Source organism: Calcarisporiella thermophila (genome assembly GCF_041956535.1).
Source record: "Calcarisporiella thermophila strain CBS 279.70 unplaced genomic scaffold VTP21scaffold_1, whole genome shotgun sequence".
NCBI classification, from domain to species: Eukaryota; Fungi; Calcarisporiellomycota; class Calcarisporiellomycetes; order Calcarisporiellales; family Calcarisporiellaceae; genus Calcarisporiella; species Calcarisporiella thermophila.
In genome coordinates, this window is record NW_027192191.1 from 417,082 (window position 1) to 439,440 (window position 22,359).

The 22,359-nt window shown below is 40.5% G+C and overlaps 12 protein-coding genes across 12 annotated transcripts; 3 read left to right on the plus strand and 9 right to left on the minus strand.

Annotated features, from left to right (window-relative positions):
* Positions 1-607: 607 nt before the first annotated feature.
* Positions 608-1,080, minus strand: VTP21DRAFT_192 (uncharacterized protein; the record flags this gene model as incomplete). The annotated part of the gene is made up of 2 exons (XM_069392058.1): positions 608-891; positions 957-1,080. The coding sequence occupies 2 exons, from the start codon at positions 1,078-1,080 to the stop codon at positions 608-610; spliced, it is 408 nt and encodes a 135-aa protein (XP_069256571.1).
* An 86-nt stretch (positions 1,081-1,166) lies between these two features.
* Positions 1,167-4,156, plus strand: VTP21DRAFT_193 (uncharacterized protein; the record flags this gene model as incomplete). The annotated part of the gene is made up of 12 exons (XM_069392069.1): positions 1,167-1,270; positions 1,622-1,796; positions 1,867-1,975; positions 2,045-2,301; positions 2,456-2,529; positions 2,604-2,784; positions 2,855-2,921; positions 3,019-3,221; positions 3,281-3,328; positions 3,398-3,539; positions 3,608-3,817; positions 3,891-4,156. The coding sequence occupies 12 exons, from the start codon at positions 1,167-1,169 to the stop codon at positions 4,154-4,156; spliced, it is 1,836 nt and encodes a 611-aa protein (XP_069256572.1).
* Positions 4,157-4,730: 574 nt separating this feature from the next.
* VTP21DRAFT_194 (uncharacterized protein) lies at positions 4,731-5,749 on the minus strand (the record flags this gene model as incomplete). The annotated part of the gene is made up of 2 exons (XM_069392080.1): positions 4,731-5,189; positions 5,273-5,749. The coding sequence occupies 2 exons, from the start codon at positions 5,747-5,749 to the stop codon at positions 4,731-4,733; spliced, it is 936 nt and encodes a 311-aa protein (XP_069256573.1).
* A 254-nt stretch (positions 5,750-6,003) lies between these two features.
* Positions 6,004-6,810, minus strand: VTP21DRAFT_195 (uncharacterized protein; the record flags this gene model as incomplete). The annotated part of the gene is made up of 1 exon (XM_069392091.1): positions 6,004-6,810. One exon carries the CDS (start codon positions 6,808-6,810, stop codon positions 6,004-6,006), a length of 807 nt encoding a protein of 268 aa, XP_069256574.1.
* Positions 6,811-8,210: 1,400 nt separating this feature from the next.
* On the minus strand, positions 8,211-9,147 carry VTP21DRAFT_196 (uncharacterized protein; the record flags this gene model as incomplete). Its single annotated transcript, XM_069392102.1, has 2 exons — positions 8,211-8,351; positions 8,431-9,147. The coding sequence occupies 2 exons, from the start codon at positions 9,145-9,147 to the stop codon at positions 8,211-8,213; spliced, it is 858 nt and encodes a 285-aa protein (XP_069256575.1).
* Positions 9,148-11,017: 1,870 nt separating this feature from the next.
* Positions 11,018-12,478, minus strand: VTP21DRAFT_197 (uncharacterized protein; the record flags this gene model as incomplete). The annotated part of the gene is made up of 3 exons (XM_069392113.1): positions 11,018-11,274; positions 11,374-11,613; positions 11,695-12,478. The coding sequence occupies 3 exons, from the start codon at positions 12,476-12,478 to the stop codon at positions 11,018-11,020; spliced, it is 1,281 nt and encodes a 426-aa protein (XP_069256576.1).
* Positions 12,479-13,497: 1,019 nt separating this feature from the next.
* VTP21DRAFT_198 (uncharacterized protein) lies at positions 13,498-15,139 on the minus strand (the record flags this gene model as incomplete). Its single annotated transcript, XM_069392123.1, has 3 exons — positions 13,498-14,554; positions 14,625-14,858; positions 14,919-15,139. The coding sequence occupies 3 exons, from the start codon at positions 15,137-15,139 to the stop codon at positions 13,498-13,500; spliced, it is 1,512 nt and encodes a 503-aa protein (XP_069256577.1).
* A 559-nt stretch (positions 15,140-15,698) lies between these two features.
* Positions 15,699-16,367, minus strand: VTP21DRAFT_199 (uncharacterized protein; the record flags this gene model as incomplete). Its single annotated transcript, XM_069392134.1, has 5 exons — positions 15,699-15,790; positions 15,854-15,925; positions 16,014-16,123; positions 16,192-16,280; positions 16,347-16,367. 5 exons carry the CDS (start codon positions 16,365-16,367, stop codon positions 15,699-15,701), a joined length of 384 nt encoding a protein of 127 aa, XP_069256578.1.
* Positions 16,368-16,753: 386 nt separating this feature from the next.
* VTP21DRAFT_200 (uncharacterized protein) lies at positions 16,754-17,745 on the minus strand (the record flags this gene model as incomplete). The annotated part of the gene is made up of 7 exons (XM_069392147.1): positions 16,754-16,801; positions 16,866-16,973; positions 17,040-17,168; positions 17,235-17,346; positions 17,411-17,490; positions 17,562-17,567; positions 17,644-17,745. The coding sequence occupies 7 exons, from the start codon at positions 17,743-17,745 to the stop codon at positions 16,754-16,756; spliced, it is 585 nt and encodes a 194-aa protein (XP_069256579.1).
* Positions 17,746-18,234: 489 nt separating this feature from the next.
* Positions 18,235-18,888, plus strand: VTP21DRAFT_201 (40S ribosomal protein uS19; the record flags this gene model as incomplete). The annotated part of the gene is made up of 2 exons (XM_069392158.1): positions 18,235-18,237; positions 18,433-18,888. 2 exons carry the CDS (start codon positions 18,235-18,237, stop codon positions 18,886-18,888), a joined length of 459 nt encoding a protein of 152 aa, XP_069256580.1.
* A 193-nt stretch (positions 18,889-19,081) lies between these two features.
* VTP21DRAFT_202 (uncharacterized protein) lies at positions 19,082-19,832 on the minus strand (the record flags this gene model as incomplete). Its single annotated transcript, XM_069392169.1, has 3 exons — positions 19,082-19,465; positions 19,535-19,636; positions 19,710-19,832. The coding sequence occupies 3 exons, from the start codon at positions 19,830-19,832 to the stop codon at positions 19,082-19,084; spliced, it is 609 nt and encodes a 202-aa protein (XP_069256581.1).
* A 768-nt stretch (positions 19,833-20,600) lies between these two features.
* VTP21DRAFT_203 (uncharacterized protein) lies at positions 20,601-22,172 on the plus strand (the record flags this gene model as incomplete). Its single annotated transcript, XM_069392180.1, has 4 exons — positions 20,601-20,775; positions 20,850-21,255; positions 21,333-21,914; positions 21,998-22,172. 4 exons carry the CDS (start codon positions 20,601-20,603, stop codon positions 22,170-22,172), a joined length of 1,338 nt encoding a protein of 445 aa, XP_069256582.1.
* Positions 22,173-22,359: the final 187 nt, after the last annotated feature.

Below are 22,359 nucleotides of genomic sequence, written 5' to 3' on the forward strand. Positions count from 1 at the left end.
GCATCCCAACCACATACTACTATATATCATGATGAAACATAGCGATAGCAACTTTCAAGCTCAAGCTTAGATGAATATGACAATACAAGTGGATAGCACTTCTCTTGAGCTTTACTCAGCAGTTATTCTCTTTATTCTCTAAGCTCTTCCAAAGCATTGTTTAAAAATCATACTCCGAAGAGAGTAAGCACTTACACTTTAAATGTGTTGGCGTCAACATATGCCCAACAAAATTCAGAGAGAAAAGTCGGGAATCTTGGTAGTAAACTGAAACAGACACTAGATCAATAAAATAGCAGAAGCGCTAATATACTAGTGGTAGAACCTTACGTTCAGAAATCAGAAATGCAATCAATGATAATATGAAGATTATTATCATCGATCATTTACTTAATATTAACAAGAAATATCAGTTTCTTCAGTCGATTTTTTGACTCATTATGGTTTCTATTCGAAGTTTTTTCATAAGTTTGAGATTGACTGAATCATACAAATAAGAAAAAGCAGAAAACAAGGGTAGTATACAAAGAGCGGGGACAGATTAAAAAAAAAAAGAGTACATAAAACTGAAGTGATGGGTATAACTGGTATATAATGAAAGGTGTATCTAATAGAATCCATAAAAGAGATCCCTCTTGTGCTCATGTATAAATGCTTGCACTTCCTCGTCCTTAACAAGCACATCGTAGTCCAGGTGATAGAGGAGGGACCTTTCCATGGCACAGATTTCTTGAGGGGTGAACACATTATTTACCACGTATGACATAGAGCGGGTATTCATTGGCATACATTTCCGGTTCTTCTTTCCGGTCCCAACCACATCCTCTTCGTTATTTGATCTTATCTTACAAGCTACTAGTACGCAGGCAGTAAATATTTTGTGACAGAATCCTAACCAAAAATAAGAGGTGATTAATGACGGAACAATAGTAATCTTAGAGAAAGTTTATCAATACCATATTCTCCCACTACAATGTTTTCAGACAGGCGCTTCTTTAAACGGTATACATAAATAAGTGCAATAATCATGGTATATGCATCAATTTCAGCCTTGCGAGTTACTCGCTCCATATAGAGCATGAACTCAGGGAGTACCCGCAAGGTTTTTTTGCTTGAATGGGATGGGCGAGGTACGAAAGCCGTGGCAACTTCCCAAATCGATTCACATGCAAAACCTAAGAGAATTCAACATGAAGAGGATGAAGTTCATCCCGGTTGGAGATTGGGACAGAAATGAAGAGTACCTAATAAATAATCCGGCAGCTTCTTGGTAACGGAGCTATTGGGAGGATGTAGAGTACATGTCATTCTAAAGACGATGCGAGCTTGATAAAAAAATTACAAGAGAGACAAACAACAAATAAATAAACAAGGGGGGCAAGTGAGGGCAAAGACCCCTATTTAAAATATCAACTCGGTATTCCTTTCCGGGTGGATACGAGGAACAAGGGGGACAAGAGTACACGTGAATGACATCCTCGAGGGGTGGAACTTTAATTTTTGGTAACAAGTCAAATGAACATGAGTCGTAGATTGAAGTTCGGTTGAGACATAACCGGAGTACAAATTAGTTGAGCCTTTTGTGACTGCCTCTCTGATCGCATATTCTCCACTTTTCTAGTTCAAAATTCGTCCCCGCCATGTCCGAGTCTTTCAAGGATTCACCCTATTCATTGGGATCTAAAATTGCTGAGTGCTCGCTTGATGACAGTCATCACGAGGCATTGTTTAATCCTGACTTCGATTTCTCCCAGATTGAGAGCAATCAAAGAGGTGCAAAAACACGGTCATTAAAGGTTTAAACCATGAAGAACTGTATACCGAGAGATTTTTACTAATATTCCGATTCGGCATTCTGAATCCTAGGACCAACTATTATATCCTACTGAGGAGGACTACAGAATAATCAAGAATGACCTAGACCTTAGAATAAATGAGGGCCAAGGCGAATGCCTTTATGAGATCGGCATAGAAAGTAACATTTTACTATATAAAGTTTTTGCGGGAGTGAATCTGTCTGTAAACTGATGCAAGGAGTTTATAGATAGCGGTGCATCTTTAAATCTCACGCCGCAACAACTTGAGCTTTGCATAGGGACTGTACGCGAGGCTGCTAAAAGGATTGACGCCGAGATCTCTGTACTTTGTGAGAAATTAATATTGACAGCGAGCATAAATAATGGCGAAGAGAAAAATGCACAAGGCAAAAGTGAGGCAAAAACTGCCCACATATTAGTGCGCAAAAGACCGAAATCAATGGAAGAATTACTTGAGGTGCGTGTTGCTGTCGTTGGAAATGTGGTATGTGTTAGATCCAAGTTGGTGAAGCTCTATTCTACGATTATCCTGCCATCTTACTCTAATTGTAATCTCTATTATTAGGATGCTGGAAAGGTGTTATATATATTTTTTTCGATGGGTATGGTGTATTGATGTGCTAATGGATTTATTGTAGTCAACACTACTCGGAGTCTTGACAAAAGGCCTTCTCGATGATGGTCGTGGTAAAGCTCGGGTTAATCTATTCCGGTATGCAATTCTAGCAAGAATCAGTAGGCTTTTAACCATTTCCTTTTTGAGCATTTCTCTTTTCCACTCTACAGACATAAACATGAGTTTGAAAGTGGACGGACATCCTCTGTCGGAATGGAGATTATGGGTTTCACGGCTGATTCCAAGCTTATTCAAGGCGACCAAAGAAAATTGAGCTGGGATGACATATGCGTACAAGCAGCCAAAGTCCTTTCGTTCATTGACCTTGCTGGTCACGAGAAGTATTTGAGGGTCTCTATGAGATCATAAAGTTTGTAAGTGTTGGACGCGGTGTTTATAACAAACCCACTTTTTTCTGTAGACCACTGTTTTCGGAATGACTGGGTGTGCTCCTGACTTTGTGATGCTCATGGTTGGGGCTAATGCCGGTAAAAACCCATTTTCGCTGCCTAATGATTAATAGGATATTGAACCTTAATTACGCGTTTAAATTTTTTTTTCCTCGAACTCTATCCGTTAAATTAGGTATAATCGGTATGGCAAAAGAGCATCTTGGTCTCGCCCTTGCGCTTTCCGTACCCGTCTATGTTGTGATCACAAAGATTGATATGTGTCCATTGAATGTGCTCGAAAACACGATAAAACAACTCACAAAATTGCTCAAGAGCCCCGGATGCCGGAAGATTCCTATTTTCATCAAATCCTTAGAAGACGTCGTTCTCACCGCAGTAAGTTGTGTGCTCACCTTTTCATTACGCTATGTTCTCTGATTTGAACTTTCATTCAGCAAAATTTCAAGTCGGAGAGGCTCTGCCCCATATTCCAAGTATCGAATGTTACCGGCGAAGTACATTCGTGTATTAACCCGTAGCGTTTCTTCTTAGCTGACATTAATATTATCTAGGGTCTAGATTTACTGAAGTCATTTCTAAATATCCTTCCAGCGAATGGCCACTATGATATCAGCCAGCCAGTTGAATTTCAGATTACTGACACATTTTCTGTTCCATTTGTTGGGACCGTCGTTAGTGGAGTGCTGATGACTGGTAAATTCAATTCAGCCGCAACTCACTCGAGCAACTAAATTTTGACCAGGTGTTTGCTATATGTAAAGGCGTGGTTCATGTAGGCGACCATCTTCTGATTGGCCCAGACTCTCTCGGCCATTTCCAAATTACTACTGTGAAGAGCATCCAACGGAAACGCGTTAATGTCCCTTTGGTAAATGCAGGGCAAAGCGCGAGCTTTGCGCTCAAAAGAATTCGGAGAAGTGCAATAAGGAAAGGCATGGTGATGCTGAGCAAAACAGAGACACCGCCCAAAGGTAGATTTTTACCCCCTCTATTAGCTCGAATTCACGAATGATATTTTACTTTTTTTTCCTTTGTGTCATCTAGCGGTTCAGGAATTCGAGGCAGAAATTCTAGTGCTTTATCACTCAAGCACGATAAATCAACGATACCAGGCTATGTTGCATTGTGGTACAGTGCGTCAAACAGTATCCATTGTTAGCCTGGGAGGTCGTAGTGTTCTAAGAACAGGTGACCGCGCGACGGTTACATTTCGATTCTTGAAAACTCCCGAGTATATAAAAGTTGGAAGCAAATTAATATTTCGGGAAGGGCGCACAAAAGGGGTAGGCAAAGTATCTAAATTGCTGTAAGAAGAACTGAATACACTATAACAAATGTAGCTGGCATGATTTTTTAGAGCCCTAGCTTGTATAAATGCTAATTCTGTATATTTATTTGTAGCTTTACATAGTATTCTTATTCAATTTAACATAATCTATTTTATATTCTACAAGCTAATGCCATTTCCTCAAAGTGTCTACACAATTTTGAAGATGTTACTTTTATGCTTCGATTTTTCGCTTCACTCTTAATCTCTTCTGTAAAACTTTATTATTAAGCCTACCCTTCTAAGCACCATACATTCTTGTGAATATATGAAACAAGAACGTTAAGCTCGCATATCATTGAAAATGGTGTGACCCTAAGAACACATTAATACACACACTGCAGCTGTAATCATCCATTCTACCCAAAGGAAATCTATAGCGTGAAATATATCTGTAAATATAAAATAAAAGTTATATGAAATAAAAAATGTTTTCCAGTGGATATTCCCCCTGAAGTCCAAAAAATTAAGCAAATATCTTTGAAATACGAAATAACGACGACAAAGCTATTTACATAAAAAAAAAATGGTATAGACTAATAGCAAATATTCCGCCTTCATCTCCTTTTTGATTTTAGTGATTTTTTCGGGTTTTCCGCATAATATCTGATCCAGAAAACACTGCCATCCGTCTTAAGATGCTGATTTGCTCTAAGTACACACCCGTCCCTTGCCATCCTTCGGGCTATTTCTGTCAAATTTCGCGAGTCATCCAGGCCCGAGTGCAGTTTTCCATTGAATTCTACATCCCACCGCTTCAGCATTCGAGGAATATTTCTCTCTTTGCATCCGTAGAAATCCGAGAAAAGTAAGCGCAAGTTGACAAAAGACTCCGAAAAATAGGTTGGGCGTGGTATGGAGGAGTGTTTGCATTGTTTGGTAATAAAGTCGCGAATATCCCATGGACCATCCGTAACAAATACAGCACGATTTTCCCGGAAGAGAGAGTGGCGAGCGAGAAAGTCCTGAAATTTGATAAGAACTTCAGGGAAGAGTGGGCTTTGGTCTACAGAACTCTTGAAAAAAGTAACAAAGAGAACCAGATAAGCATTATAGGTATATATAGGACAAAAATCCTAAGATTATTGATGGTAAATACCTGTTGAATTCCCGTTAGCTCAATACAAAATTCAGATAGTTTTGGATTCATGCTAGGCTTTACATAGGAGTGAAATTCCTCCACTATTGAGAATCCTTTTGCCTCCACCAATATTACAGGAAATTCGATGATCTCATTTGGAAAGTCAAAACTACCCGTCTTTTCGCAAGTCGCTTCTACATCGAAAAACAAATAATAGTCGAATGGCTGCTTGGGGAATTGAGGAAACTCCTCAGAATGATCTGACGCATCTGACTCGATCGCTTTGATATTCTTGCTGTCTAGATCTGAAGTGGAGCCAAGGTGGGCTTTTGCATCAGGTAAACTCGATTGTGTTTCTTTTGAATTTTTTACGTGATTCCGTAAGCGTTTCTTGAGTGTTTGCTTTAACCCGCGTGAATCCAATCCAAGCTCAGCAAGACGCTCACGCAACTGATCTACAGTAAGAGAATTGATCGGGGATGGGGAGGTTGTCATTGCTAAATTTATTGTGTATAATTCATTTAGTAGTTGAAACGATCTTTGTAGATGAAGCGGAGGCGAAATCTATTGATTGAGATATAAAATTTTAGGCCAACAAATTTGAAGCCAAATAAATAATCGAGATATATTATTAGGCCAATTAAAAGACGTTTACTATTGTCAATTAAGATGGGAAAATATAAGCAGAATATATAAATTAAGAGCTTTTTGCCTCATTAATCCTTGGATAGCCTTTCAAAGGGTTCTGCTTAATAATGATAACCGCGAGCCTTGTGTCTCTTGTTGCGCATGTGTGGACGTTTGCCCTTATTCTTGTTTTTACCATTCCCCTTATTAGGCTTTCCGGGCTTTCCAGGCTTGCCGGGCTTTCCGGGCTTCTCTGGTTTGCCTGGTTTTTCAGGTTCACCGGGCTGGACGGGTCCGTCACCATTTCCACTCACAGTGATAGTTTTGCGCTTGTTGAACAAATCTTTACCAGTGTTCTTGTTTCCATTGAACTCAGGGATAGTAGGTTTACCGGGCAGATTCGCGACAAGAAGTTCTTTGCCAGTGAGTTTTCCACCCTGCTTTCCTTCGATTTGAACATCCACACAATTCATATAGTACTCGCGGTTTCCTACAGCGTTTACCCAAGTCCATGCGAATACAGCCTTACCAGAAGGGGCATTGGCAGGGATTTTGATATTGTAGTTGCGCTGAAGTGGGCAAGTCTCCATCTCGTCCTGGATGACGACAAAGGTTTTGGCATTATCATAAGAAAGTGCAAACTGACAGTGACCGCCTCCATGAGGAGCATTCCCACCAATCTTAATCGGAACAGTTTGTCCCGCTTTGTAGGTGCGCTCAGCAGGCCCTGCCTTAAATCCTCTGCAGGGATAAGTCGTTCCACCGAAACCGATGGGAGCATTCATGTCATAGTCTACTTCCCCTTTGCTTGACCAATATTTCGAGTGCTGGCTGTGGCGAGGTGGGGGGTCAACGAGCTCCATGTGGGCGGCAGCGAGCCCGGAGAAGGCTACCAAGGAGGTAGCGATAAGCAGTGTTTTAGCAAGCATTTTGATTGAAAGGATAACAGGTTAAATCGACTAGCGAAAAGTTAGCTCTAAAAAGTGTATAAAGAGAAGATAGAAGGGTGGGGAAGAGGGAATAGAAGGAGTTGGAATAGAGGCCTTGGCCGGCAAGGATGAAGTCAAGGAGAGGTTGGGGGGTAAAAATTTGGCGTAAAAGAAAACCTTTGGCTAGAGGGGATGACTAGTTTTATACGTTTTTTTTCTCCAAAGAACAACTTTACAAATCAAACTCCTGGGGGTACATGTGCACATACGTATTTCGGCATTTGCTGGGAGGCAGCTAAAAGTGCTCCCTCCGTTAACTATTCCAGGTTTAAGCTGGATTTGATCATTGGTTTCCTACGGCACTTTCCTATTACGCTTTTTCTCCCACATAATATCTGAACACAACATAAATAGTAATTTTTGTGGTGCAACCTAGGAAGTTAAAAGCACTTGAGCATCCCGGCGAGAAAATCAAATGAACCATATGTAGCGGGAAAACGAGGTGTGCAAAGGTTGATTTTGCACTAATGGTATATCGAATCTCAGTATAATTCTACCCCACTATACTCCGAATCCATGCTTTTTATGCAAATTTAAGTAGCGGTTATCCACTCTATTGCGTTCCTATATGCATTGATATATAAGCCACCCGACCATCGGAGATGATGGTCATTATTTCATTAAATTTGTGACCAAATGTTATTTCGTTATAATTTTAAAGTTCGCCCGAGCAATAATACAGGCGCGAATTGCAACAAGTTCTGTAAAAATGAGCGAAGCCTTATCTATAGTAAGTATGGTTAGGTTCTTGTAATTAGGAGCCGTCATGGACGATCTCCAGCCTATATCTCCCAATTAATTCGTTGAATATTTTTATAGAAAAATGGTAGACAAATATACTAAGCTGAATATATGATTACCATTTTTTATCAATACGACCATTTAACTGGGTTTTGACTCGCTGTACGTCAGCATGCCGGGTAATGAATTTGCATAGATTGTTTCCGGGCTGCGGAGAAGAATCTCCAATGTTCTACCAATATGTTTTTGTCTGGTCGACCTGCACGAATGGTACAGCACAATGGTACCAAGTAATATTTGAATATGCTTCTGCCATTGTGGAATAAACAGTATCCTCGGTATTGTTTATTATACAAAAGATCTATATCAATACAACTTCCGCACCCGGGCGTGGGATGCCAAGCTATATCGCTACCCTCCGTCTAACATTTATGAAGTCAATTGGCTGGAGTAGAAGATCTGATTTCGCAGGTTTATAGTTCGATACGCAACCAGCTTATTTGATATTCAAATGGCATTGCATTTGCATGATCCCGTAACTCCCATATTCTCTACAATATCAGCGTGTTTCCAAAGTTCCGACGGTTGGAAGTTAAAATTTAGATTTTTTTCTCTGTTAATTTCTGTGCAGATTTTTCCTTGCCCAAAGTTAGACCGCACTTTCGAACTGTGGTGTGTCTCTTCAATGCATCACGTCTAGAAAATTTCTTGGAACACACGGTGCAGGAGAAGGGCTTTATCTAATATGTATACAATTGAAGAGATAGTCAGCAATCTTATATACTATATAGAATAAACCATCCTGTATGTATATCTTACCTGGTCATGTATCCTTCGATGCCGTTTCAAATCATGATTTCGATGAAAGGACTGTGAACATTGGTCACAGCGATATGGACGATCCACATTCCAAGGACTTCCTTTGGCAAATAGTGCAGGTACAACACATACTTCTTTTGTTGCTGCTGCTATTGTTGCTGCTGTTGGACAGAGTTGAGGAGAAGATGACGGAGTCGAATCGAGAGCAATATATGCTCCGGGTCCCCACGATAGACTCCATGGATTGATAGGGTATATTGCCGAAGCTAGAGGAAAAAGCAGCAAAGGTGATGATAAATTTGCCTCTGGGATTGTATCTAGATCGGGAGACCTCGCAAAACTTGTCCAAGAGGCAGATGGAGTTGGTACCGAATACCCATCGGGTTGCAGTGAGACGGAATCTAGTGGAATAGATTCAGATCCTGCTGCCATCTCCGATTCACTTGGCGAGGCATCGATGCTGAACGAATACTGCTTCTCTAAGTCGTACCAACTATTTGGCAATTCGGGTTTAGGGTCTAGTACTGGTGTTGGCTCAGAAAAAGTATCTGTGAATGGTAGAAGAAGCACACTATCCGAATGGTTTGCAACGGCATCATAAGCTAGGTTAATTTGGTAGGTGCCTCTTTGTACCGCACTATAATTGACGTTGAAAATGTCAAGAGGAAAATTGGGTTTGTATTCGAGATTTTCTTGTATATAGGTGCTAGCATGCATATCGAATACAGTCAATACTAGAAAGATTATTAGTAACAACAAGAGATATCAATATAAAACCAACTGTGAAATAAATTGTCCAAATAAAAAGAAGATAAAACAACAAGTAGCTGGGGTTGTAAATTCCTGATCGCTGGTTTAAATACTTTTTAAAAAAATTATCTTCGGAGAAATAAAAACAATCAAGTGCAAATAAAGTACTTTTGTACAAACAATTTTCACATTAAACGAGATTGTCTTAATGAAATAAAAGAAAGTGTGATCAAGGCTTTGATTTAGTCCATAGATGTCAATGCGAAAAGCGATTGACAATAGTTTAATGGTTGGCCGGTTGTTAAAACCTTCGGGTTGGATAAAATCGGATATTTGTGCAGATAAAAACACTACCATCCTCTGCCAGATCCCAAGCAAACCTGATACCTTTCGGAGTGATCACTGTGGTTTCATACGTTATACGCCAAGTTTTCCCCCACTTGTACTGCAAAATAAAAAAAAGCAACCTTGTTACTCTCCTTAAATGGATATACCAATTAATTTGAGCTTAATCCAATTAACACTTATTTGTTTTATTGACAACAGTATCCGCTAAGTGACTATTTCAATGAGTTGGATTAATATTGTTCTCACATTCTCCGAAGTAATTGATTAATGTGGGAGCACAATAAAAAACCTGTTTATGCATGAATCGTTATCTCATAAGACGGAATACAAGCGAACTAGAACAAGTTTTAATACAAAAGTCCCACATGACTATCCGAAGTCTCTAATCTGTATTTATATTACATGCAATTTTCACCATTAATTGACATTAAATAAATATAGAAGCACTATTATGCTTTGGTAGAGAAAAACAATGCCTATGTATAGTTTAGATTTAAGACACTCTGGCTTCACGTTACTATTTGAAGTTTAATTTGGATGTATTTTGAAGGTCAACTTCTCCGATAGTGTTAAATATTAAAGCAGGTCAAAGGATTTCTTTATTCCTACTAAGAAATTTACCGGGAGTAATGGAGAGAGATTGTAATAAATAGTAAAACTTTTTTTTATCGGTTAATTTTTCTTTCAGAGTGCTCCTTATACATTGAATTCAACTAATTTTATATTAAACAAATGACCTTATATTATATTATATTTGAAAAATTAGTACTATTTTGATCAAAGCCAAAAGAAATTCACGGTTTATTAATTGTTATTATCCATGATATTACGTGTAAAGGGTTGTTAGGAATTGTTTGGCAAAATGGCTCGCCAAGGAGCTTCCGCTCAGCTTTATTGACCATTATATATTTATTAAGAGCTTTATTCAAAATAAAATGCCAAATAAAATGCCAAATAAAATGCCAAGCCGATCTAACAAGTAGCGAACAGTGCACAATAAGTATGGGAGGATGTTCTCAAGGCGATTCCGAATAAACTTCAAATTAATTGACAATAGATTCCTTGCTACTTCAATCTGCATACACATTAACATTTTGGAAATAAACCAGACATCTGTTAAATAGAAATAGAAATAGAAATAAAAATAAAATAAAATAAAACAGCTGTAGATCAAATTGGTCATATAATTAAAACCAAGGCCAGTTAGAATGCGAAGCTCAGCACAAATGGGAATTAAAAGAGATTAAAATGTGGAGTAAAGTGTGATTCTGCAGTAAAAAAGAGTTTAGAGTTATATTTTAGTTATTACTAATCGATATCATTTAAATAGGCCCCAATATCATGAGTTGGATATTTGATTGAGTTACCAGTGCATAGGAAAAAACAATATTCGTATTGGTATTGCAGAAAGAAAAATGAATATAAATGTATTTTTTAATCAGATATTAATTCCCAATATAAAGAGACAGGAAATTTTGTTTAAAAATATTTAGCGATGAGTTGATATATGAGTCTCCAACTCCATTCCGCCTCGGATTATTGCAACGCGCATATGAGACATGAGATTCCGAGCAGCATTTGAGTGATCATACGACCCTCCATTAAATGCGGTTGTCATATCTTTACCGATACCTGAGAGAATTAATTTGCGTCCTCCTGGGTGGCTATCAATGAAATCTGCAAGATCGTACACAACTCCTTCAATAACAACCAGTGCATGATTCTCTTTCAAGCACATGTTTTGAACTAAATAGCGTGGTGATTGAGATATCATTTAGTATCGAAAATATTATAGAAAATTGCTTTGTACAATTGCATTCTATTATCTGAAATAGCTCAACTTACACTCCTCAAAAGTGATAATGGGAAGCTTGTTTATCGGAACTCCCCAATTGAGTTTTGCCTTCCTTACATCAAGTTTTTTCTGTAACATATATATGCGTCCTCTTTGTACCTCGTTTTCTGGGAATTTTTTGAGATCATATGCCAGGCCTAGGAGGGAGCAGACATAGATGAGCCATTTGGTAGGGTCGTATTGGTAAAAACGTATTGCGTTGCGGTAATCGTTTGGGAACTCGTGGTGAACTAAATTTGCGACAATAGAGTTGGTTAAGGTAATGAATAATATCCTGTGTGATAGCATAATAAAAAAGTTCGATTTGTTACAATTGTGATAACCCTCGCCCATTGTTACCAGCGCAGTGATAAAGTGATCTCGAGGTGTTCGTCTATCATCATAAGTTGTCTCTCCAATATAATGGGCCAAGCTATTTACACAGAACGTGGCATGGTGCACAAAGGTTAACCTCAAGGTCCCTGCAATAAAAAGGCCACCTCTCCAATCTCCCCATCCAAGCCCTGCCACGAGATAGGGAAAAAGATACCCCATTCCAATTGCAAAATACCCGTAATATTTATGCTGAATCCACGCAATCGGATTTGCATCGAGATCGGAGACGTCAGCATGCCCCACCTTAATTTTCTTGCCCCGTCTTAAAAGCATCCATCCTATATGAGACCAAAGTAGGCCTCGATGGGCGGAATATGGGTCCTTGTCTGTATCAGTGTAGCGATGATGCGCGCGATGCTTTAGACACCACCATCGAATCGAACCCTGCACGGCCCCTGAACCCCCCAAGCAAAAAAAGAGCTGTAGCAAAGGATGCGCTCTGTATGCTCGATGAGACCAAAGTCGATGATAACCAGCAGTGATGCACAGTCCAGTGTAGTAATAATAAATCACCGCCCATATCAGCGTTTTGATCTGAATTTCTGTGGTGCATATTCCATAAAGAGAGACAAGCGGCGTACCAAGGATAAAGGCAACGTTCAACCAATTGACATATTTGTACCAGTTGTTAATTGTTATTGGTCCATCGAATAATGGCTCGGATTTATCGGGCGTACTAATAGAACGTGATATCTTTGTTACTGTCGTAACTGTGGACATGATTTAATCTTCAATGTATCGTAGTAAAAATGTACTAGTGACAAGAGAGCATATATAAGTAAATATATATCTAGGTATATACACTGAATAAATAGTATGGTCGCTACAATAATTGTGGATGATAGGTTATTTTAAAAATCTACTTCGGTTTATATATTATTTTCTTGTGTAATTCTGATGTAAGAAAAGGCCAATAGGGTTATTTATTAATTTCAATTTATAATGTCAATGGCAATATTTAATATTCCCAAAGGTTGGGGAATTTAGAAAATAGCAATTGTGTATTATCTTGTGCATCTTTATAACTTGATACGTGTTTTTGGAAACTTGCAAGAAATTAATGAAAAATATTTGGTGATTTTTAGTATTTATAATTATATCACTATTCCTCTGAGAGAGTTCCTTATCACATTGAGAAACTTCGTTTATTCCAACGTTCATTCTTTTTCTTGATACTATCAAATGTTAGAGCACACTTTATCATGATGTGTGTCAACAAATTTTGACTAGCTATTGTTTGGGGTGAATACATTAACCTTTCAATATTTATTTTGGATTTGTGTTCACTCCTTGATTGGTTGTTTTGCATGAGCTTTTCTTTCATTTGGTACGATACGAGGGATAATGACTTCACTGCTATTTCTTGGTGTTTTTCGAGATAAATATTATTTGTTTAATATTTTTCACATATGTTGAGGAAGGTCAATGTTTCTCACACTTATTTTGGGGCTATACTGAAGGATATTTTTTTAAATGAATTGGATGGTTGAACTTTCGTCAGATGTGAATGTTAGTGCGAAGGTTTTGAGCTGTTCAATTTTAGTATATTTTAATAAAACGTATCTGATGACTGTATTTAGATATGAACTTTTCATCTGAAAAACAAATTTATTAAAAGCTTTACAAAACTATCTAAATGTCTGCTTAGGAAAGTAACACATTAAATTAAATGATATATTTCATTTGATCTGGTGCGTAAGTTTGATTTATAGAAATAGATATACATTTAAATATGCTGCCTAGTGCTTCTCCCCTTGGTCTCGCCGCTCTATAGTCATCCACATTCCATAGCGCATTTGAAGGGTAAGCGCGAGATTATAAGTGATAGTTTGGTGTGGAACAATATGGAACTTGTAACGCTTAATGAACAGTGCCATTACAAGAACACCCTCAATGGTTGCCAAGGTTTGACCCAAACATGTTCGTGGACCGGCATGGAACACCGGCCATTCGTAGGCGCTTGGCTTTTCATCTTTTAGCCATCGATCCGGATTAAAATCTTTCGCGTCCGGGCCCCAAATGGCTTCCGAGCGGCCCATTGCATAAGGGCTCCATACAACGTGATCACCTTTCTTTACAAAGGTACCGTCCGGCAAGAGAGTGTCTTCAAGGGCACATTTCTGGTTTATAGGTACACTTGGGAACAGGCGTAGAACCTCGTTCCATACCGCGGTCGTGTAGGTCAATTTTTTGTAAGCTTCGTACAATTCGGCAGAATCGAGATCGTCTTTAATTACGCCTTTGACCTCTTCATAAATTTTATCAACCACTTGCGGGTGCTCTGAAAGACAGTAAAAAGCCCACGAGAGCGCTCCGGCTGTAGTGTCCCGCCCGGCAATGATAAAGTTTAGAATAATATCACGCAGCTGCTTGTCGTTTAACTGGTTGCCATGCTCGTCACGAGTGTTGGACATAAAACGAGAGAGCAAATCTTGTTTCGAGCTTAGATCCGCTGCTTTTCGTCGTTCCTGAATGACTTTACTTGCAAAACTATCCACCGTTTCCACATGTGGTTTAGGGTTACTGCGTGGAAAGACGAAGTTTCGTGCCGCCATGTAAATATTCCAAAGGGGAAGTACCTGGCGAAGCATGATCTCCGATTGCATTGCATCAAACGACTTGGCAAACTTGACCTCGCGCGACAAATCCATTGCACCAATAGAGGTACCAAAGCCAATTCTCAGGAATGATTCGAGGGTGAATCGGAAAAAGAGATCGTGGAGATCTATCTTTTCCCCAGTGGATGCATAATCGTCGAGCACTTTGAATGCTAGTCTAGATTCGTCAATGAACACCCTAGTTATAGTCACCCTGAGTTAATATCTTTTCTTCCCATTGCCAGTAAGTCCTAGGAAGGAGAACTCACCCAGTGAACCAATCGCGAAAGTTTTTGACATTGAATATATGACTAGCGGTTTTACGCTGGTAACGCCAAGTATCACCATTCACATTGAAAATGCCATCTCCAAATAGATCGTACATCTTTTCGTGGAAGTCGGATGCCTTCCCGAACCCCTCAAAATTTGACTTTAGGATATACTCAACGTTGCGTGGGTCGATCGTCATAATTTGTCTGGGAAAGAACAACGCGGTGAAGGTCCTGTGAATCCAGAGATCAGAAGAGCTTTTCAGGCTTGCGTGTTATGTTTTTATTACTAACCAAGTCATTCCAAAGTCCTCGTGCGCTGCTGTAACTATATCGTGTATATGCCCCTGTGCCTGTATGAGTTCGGGCAATACCCCTATCAGAGGAAATCCTCTTGCATTTTTCATATCGGGACGGTGATCGGACCCGATGGCACTGTCAGGATAAAGATAACAGAGCACAGCAAGCGGCACGGTAACGGCGCATCCAAGTGCGCCAATATACTTAGTAGCCATAGCAATTTGATAATTTCAGTTAGAAAATATAAAAAAATTGGAAGCGGGCGAAGAGCAGTGTGGAGTGAATGTGGAGAAAATGCGAGTCCTATATAAAATGTGACGTAACACAGCCATTTTTCATGTGAAAAATCCTCTAGAACAAAGTTCCCCAAAAAATTGCGATTAGTTTTAGAAATATAGGGTGCTATAATAAGGGGTGCGACATTGAATCGAAGCTGTGAAAAGAGGCCAGACCTTTATCGTATCTTTAAATTTTCTAGTGACAGCTGTCATATATGCAGTTAATTTGTTGAATTAAATCTTCCCTTTATCTCATGAAAATGTTGTGTTTTCAGCCATGAGACGGTCAAAATTTTCAAGTTTATAGGAGAAAAAGTACAAAAGGGATTGGCTATTTTTCATCTAAAATCCTCTGGGCTCAACATTATACCCCAACAAGGGATAAATGACATACCCATAACCAGCTCAAGCTGAGTAGAGATACGGGGCTACGCGAAGCGGGGTCACTGAGAATATTTAATAATTCAAGGGATTTTATTCTGAATCTCTTTCGAAATTATTGCTTTTTCTCCCATGGTTTTGGGCGGGGTTGCAGAGATGGTTTGCTTGGTGTTCCTTCATGGAGTTTATTGGGGATTTGGCGGATGCCTACAATTAAAATATTGGGATGTTATTTCTTAGTTATCATTAGAACACAGCATGTAGTCCTACCAGGTATTTCTTCGCCTCTAGCAATCATATCACATATTTGATGAAAGGATAATGGATAATGTGGCTCATCGTCTATGGACAAAAAGATAATAGCACAATATTTCAATTTACGGGGCTAGGAAATTATACAAAGAATAAAAAACAGCCGAGAAAATCGAACCTTTCTCTTTAGATTTTGCTCCTGTCATTTTCACGCCTTCTGTAGGCTGCTCACTCTTTTCACTTGATTTCCATTTTAAATAGGCATCGTAATCGAATGACTGGACAAATCTAGATTTATAAAATAAACTATCAGCTACCTTGCAACCTCCGATTGATTCTCTATGCCCATAATATACTTTGAAAAGTAAAACCATTTCGCTTTTATTAGCCTTTCATCCGTTGTGGAGGGTATTTCACCATCGGGAAAGATGCGCGATAGGCCCACCTAAATAATATCAGAATAAAAATAATTTTAATATCGTCCCATCGAATAGCATTGGAGAGGCAATACTTTCTTTGAACTGTGAATCATTATCGAAATTATAATTATCAAATTGTTCAAAAATGGCGGTATCGTTGGCGTGTTGTTCCATTGTATCGAGAACTATTCACCGCCTATTTTTTAATTGCTTATGGGGTGGCGAATTTGTAAATGCTAATTATCACATGAATATCTCTTGTGGATACATGAATACGTGGATACAGCCCTCTAAGGTACTCACGGTAATATAATCGCTGTTCATCTTCGAAAATATATAGGGATAGAAGTGGCAAAATAGATAACACATAAAATATGTAACATTTGCATAAGAGTAAAAAATGAAATTAAGGACGTCTTTCAGGGTGGAAAATAGAAAATAAAATAGATAAAATAACAAGATAATAAAAAAGTAACAAAATATTTACGCATTAGTGTAGCTAAAGAATCACACAGCATCCTGTATCAGTTGGGTTTGTCCTCGCAAGCTGATTTACAGAGAATGATCAGTGGAACATGGATTACAAGGGAGCCAAAGGGAATATAGCATACCAATGCAGCGCGAGTAGCATTTTCAAACACATCGTCGACCCCTTCGCCTGTCAGTGCGCTACACTCGAGATATTTCCGAGCACCAATTTGCTGTGCAACCGACTCACCCTAAAACAATCGAATAATTCAATAAGCCACGGTCCCGGCTATGTTAGGACGCACTAATTTCCGTACCTCTCGTTGGCTAACAAAATTCCTGCCCTCCATCTCCTGTATTGCTGCTGGATTCTCGCGGAGATCCTTTTTCAGGCCTACGAGAAGAACGGGTACGTCGGGGCACGCACTATTTACCTCCTCTATCCACTACGAAATTGAAGCAAAATTTAGTGTTTTCATCACCCTTTGTTCTCTTGACAAATGTTGTCCAACCTTGGTGGTAACATTTTCAAGTGAATCTGGATCGCCTATCGTGAATGCAATCAAAATTACATCTGCTCTAGAATATGAGAGAGGCCGAAGTCGCTCGTATTCCTCTTGACCACTGAGAATACCAAAAGATATTAGTTATCATGTAGTCCAATGCAATCGTTCTCGCAAAAAATTACGCAGTGTCCCATAGTGCGAGTTGAACAGGCTTTCCATCAATCTTGACGTCAGTAACATAGGTCTCGAAGACGGTTGGAATCTGTTCGAGGAAAAAAATTGGTTCAAAAACAAATCCAATTAACCTGCAGCATTCGCAACCCTGGTACTCACATATTCCTACAAATTCCGAGGGAATTGAAAAATTTAGAGGGGCTAAATAGTAAATACTTGAGGACACACGTGTTTTAATTACCTTTGGGAAATAGCCTAGTGAAAACATCATAAGCAGCGACGTCTTTCCGCATGCGCCATCTCCTACAATAACTAATTTTCGCTTGATAGGTTCACGACCCATTCCGAGGTTAAATTTAATCCTGCGATAGATGCGACGAGAAAATGAAGAAGAAGGAAAAGATGTAGTGGAAAATGGGATTGGAGTTGAGAGAGCTAGAAGTGTAGAAATGACGAAAATAGACTAGGTTTCGAGTGCTAAAAAAAACTAGTACAAGTCCAGAAGAGGAAGCTGCTACGCCACACTCACATCATAAGCACCAAGCGAAGAGCGAGCTTGATATGGGGGTAAATGATAATATATAGAGAAAGAATGAGAGAAAGAGAGATGAAGAGAAAGGAAGCAGTCAATGCAGCCGGCTGCTTTTAATGTGTATTATTAAGGCTTGGGGATGGTTTTAATAGTAAAAGAAGGAACGTAAGATTCCGTTCGAGAAAAACCCTTGGCTTCTGCAATGAGACGACTTTGTGTAACACGGCGCAGCAAATTTAGAGAAAAGAGCTTTGGAAGACAGTATGAGATCCTCCTCTCCTACACTAGTCGGAATATATCATGGTAAGGAGCAACTAAAACTTATGTTGAAATACCCTAGCGAGGTGTGCGGGTTGGATGGATGGATGGATGGGTGGGAGCTGAAGTAGATCGCAGTTCAGACGGTGGATGGCTGTGTGTTCGTGCATGGAATTAGGATGCGAATTCTCATAATCGATCTTGTCATGATTGACTTATCATCCCTTCTACCAAAAATAGGCGGACGAGTACGACGCCCAGCACGCTGCCGAGCTCAAGAAGAAGAGAACCTTCCGCAAATTCTCTTACCGCGGAGTCGATCTCGATCAGCTCCTGGATCTCTCCAGCGAGCAGCTCATGGATCTTGTGCACGCTCGTGCCAGACGCCGCTTCCAGCGTGGATTAAAGCGCAAGCCTATGGGCCTCATCAAGAAGCTTCGCAAGGCCAAGAAGGAGGCACTTCCTAATGAAAAGCCTGCAGTCGTGAAAACTCACTTGCGTAATATGATTATTGTTCCTGAGATGATTGGATCCGTTGTCGGCATCTACAACGGCAAGACTTTTAACCAGGTGGAAATTAAGCCCGAGATGGTTGGCCACTATCTGGCCGAATTCTCGATCACCTACAAGCCCGTCAAACACGGTCGCCCGGGTATTGGTGCCACCCACAGCTCTAGGTTCATTCCGCTCAAGTAGACGTAGTTTGTCATAATAAAACGCTTGTGAATATACATTTCAATTGCTCCGCTTTCTGTATCATCTTATTTTATTGAGAATCTGGAAAGCAGATAGATTCATTCAAAGAAGAAAGAGCAAAATTGTCATAGAGTGCCCTGTGTCTAAAAGGGAATGTGGAAAGAAAAAGAAAGAAGAATCGCACTGAGAGGCCTTAGGCGGTAATTTTATTCCTCAGCCATTCTTTCCACTGGTATATTTCCCATGAACTCGACACACTATCATCCCGGATGCCGTCCCAGAGGACGGTTGGCGATACATGGATTCCATTCTGACGCCCTAGCCTTATCTGCAGTTTGAGATCAGCCGTGATTTTGTTGCCGATATTTCGCGGTTCACCTGTGGGTACGCTCACAAGCCCTAAGAAAGTTTCTCCGCTGACTCCCACCGAAGCAGCAAGATCAGCAAGCCTGCCGTAGATCTCGTGCCGAGACTGGAAATAAGTAGCCTCGTCAAAATATTCCCTTTGCCGCTGGAAAAGAGCTCGAGCAAATGGAATGAACTTGGAAGGATCGATGCGCTCAACTGCTATGGCGGCCTAAATGGAAAAATCTGCGATAAAGCCAAAAAAAAAATCTAGTTTGTGGTGCTAAAGGAGCTTATATACCTCATGCACCAAGGTTGAATTGGGATGCCACGGCTGGACTTGCTGTCTAAATACAAATTTCACCTTACCATGGTGTTCCTTTTCTAGATAAGGCAGCACTTCCTACAGAGAGAGGGGAGGCAGACAGGCAATTAACACGTGGATGTTGAGAAAACGCGAAACATAATGAACTAACATCATAGAATTTCGTGAAAAATTTGGCAGAGAAGGGACAAACAAAGTCCAAATACGCCTCAATGGTATGGGCCGCGTTGGCGGACCCAAGGGTATGTCCAGCAAACTGGGGTGCTAAAGCCATAATGTCCTTCGATGAATTGTTTTATTAAAAAAAGCCGAGTCTTCGAATGTGAGGAACTCGAGGGTGTGGCAAGAGAATTTATGTAGCATGCCTCCATCACGAAAAAAAGAATCTCCGTGACGCCATCCATAAATTTTAGTTTGATCCATTGGTCATGGCCGCTAAATCTTTGCCAAGAGGCCAGTACTTTGCAATCTTTCATCCTTCTGGTCTGAAGCCAGGCAGAAGCATATGAACTTTTAGCGATCTCTTAATCTCACTTGAGGCAAAAAGAAAAAAAGTGCTATCCTAATCGCTCACAAATTTATGGACTGCGAGTCTCAAAAGACCTGATGGGAATATTGTCTCGACCCTTAAATAATATGACTCTTGGTTTTTGATCGGCATCTGGACCGGCTGCCCACAAGAGCAGTATAGCACCCGTAATTATGGAATCTCCTCTCGTAGGTGACCAATTCATGCGTGATTTTTTATACCTATCGGTACAGATCTGAACGAGTAACTTTAATGCCAGGTCGAGAATAAAATTTTTCACATAGTTCAGGCTCGGTGGTGACTATAAGAGGGAATTGGTAGCCTACAACGGTTGCAATCAAAAGGATCAATATATATACGTGTCGGTTTATTTTTTTTTATTTAGCTTGGTAATAAAACAGTAAACACTGTTTTCTTTTGACTTTATATCAAACTGATCCCTTGCTCCTTGCCATAGATCTATTACACACGCCAAAAATGTACTACATCTAACCCATTTAATAGTATACCACCATGATGCTTTTCGAAAAGAGCTTCTTTTCCTATTTTATTCTATTTACTTTTCTCCTCCCCGTCACTGCCTTTCCCTCTCACGATTCACAATGGAAAAACTCTCCTGGTAGAGAGCACGCACAACTTAAAGGAAGATACATTGTTCGGCTGAAACAGGGCACGTCCGTCGCCAGCAGTACGTTCTGCATTGAAGTTCAATACTCCGTCCCCCTCTCTTTTTCCCACTAATTCTCCCTTTACATCGTTTAGTTCAAGAGGACCTCTTCTCCTTGGATGCATCCTTAAAGGCCGCAGAAGCACAAAATTGTACCCATGAATCCGGCGTGGTCCAAACCATCACCATCGACGACTTCCATGCGGTTGTTCTGCAGAGCTGTCACTCCAACGCCCGCGATATTTTGGAGTCACGACCAGACGTCGAATGGGTAGAGCCGGATCAGCCTATATGGTCGGCCTTCTGTCCCGGCCACGAAGTCGAGCATGAAAATGAAGCCGGGTCATCGCAGCAGAGAAAGGGCGGAGTCTGTGGCAAGGATGATGGCAATCGACGACCCAATGTCGTAACCCAGCAAAATCCAAGATCGTATGGATTGATCCGTATTTCACAGAGAAGGCGTGATTATTCGCAGCCATACCGGTATCCGGCCACCGCAGGGTAAAGTATCGGCTTGGCTCGTTTCCTTTATGTAATTGCTAATCAGGGATGCTCATTGCCTTCGCCGCCGTGTTTAGTGAGGGGGTCGACGTTTATGTGCTGGATACCGGCGTATTTGTTGGCCATCGAGACCTCTCTGGTCGGGCCTACTATGGCGCCAACTTTGTTTCTGAGTCCTCTGATGACCTGGCCGGTCACGGCACCCACATTGCTTGTATCATTGCGGGCACTCAGTTCGGCGTCGCAAAAAAAGCCCACATTTACAGCGTTAAGATTCTCAATCGCTTTGGGGCCGGGGCTATCTCCGGGCTTATTGCAGGCGTCAACTGGGTGGCGAACCACCACTGGAGAAGCCGCAAAAGCGTCGTGAACTTGTCGCTCATCGGGCCAAAAAGTAAGGCTATTGAAGACGCGCTGGGATCGCTGGTCAAACGAGGAGTGAATATTGTGGTTGCAGCGGGAAACGAAATGGCGGATGCGTGCGAAGCCTCTCCTAGTGGAGAACCCGCCGTCCTCACAGTAGGCGCGACAAACAAATTCGACCAACTAGCCGAGTTCTCTAGCTCTGGGAGGTGCGTCGATGTCTATGCTCCTGGGGTGAATATTCTGAGCTGTGGGGTGGAGAGTCCCTCCGCAACCAGTTTGAAGAATGGAACAAGGTGAGTTGCATAATTTTTTGTACTTTCATTCGATTGGCATGACAAATGATCCCCTCCTTCTCCTCCTTCCTCCGCCCAACCAGCTTTAGCGCCCCCTTTGTCTCGGGAATTGCCGCCCTCTATCTCTCTCAGAGAGATTTCTCAAGACCTGGAGAACTCTACAAAACAATCAAGAACAGTGCAACGCAAAACGCCATTGACCTCACCGTGGCCGAGGAAGGATCCAATAATTTGCTAGCCTACAACTGGCTCAAATAAACCGATCGCTGCCGCAACTGAATCCCACGAACTTTTTTTTGCTTCTATTTCAATCAGTTTAATGCTATCATATTCAGTAAATAACCCTGTAAATATTCCTTTTATTCCGGTAACCTTTCGTTAATATTATAGTGAATAAATCTAATTCTTCATGAATTCAGGATTTTATTTGGTCATTTAAATATGC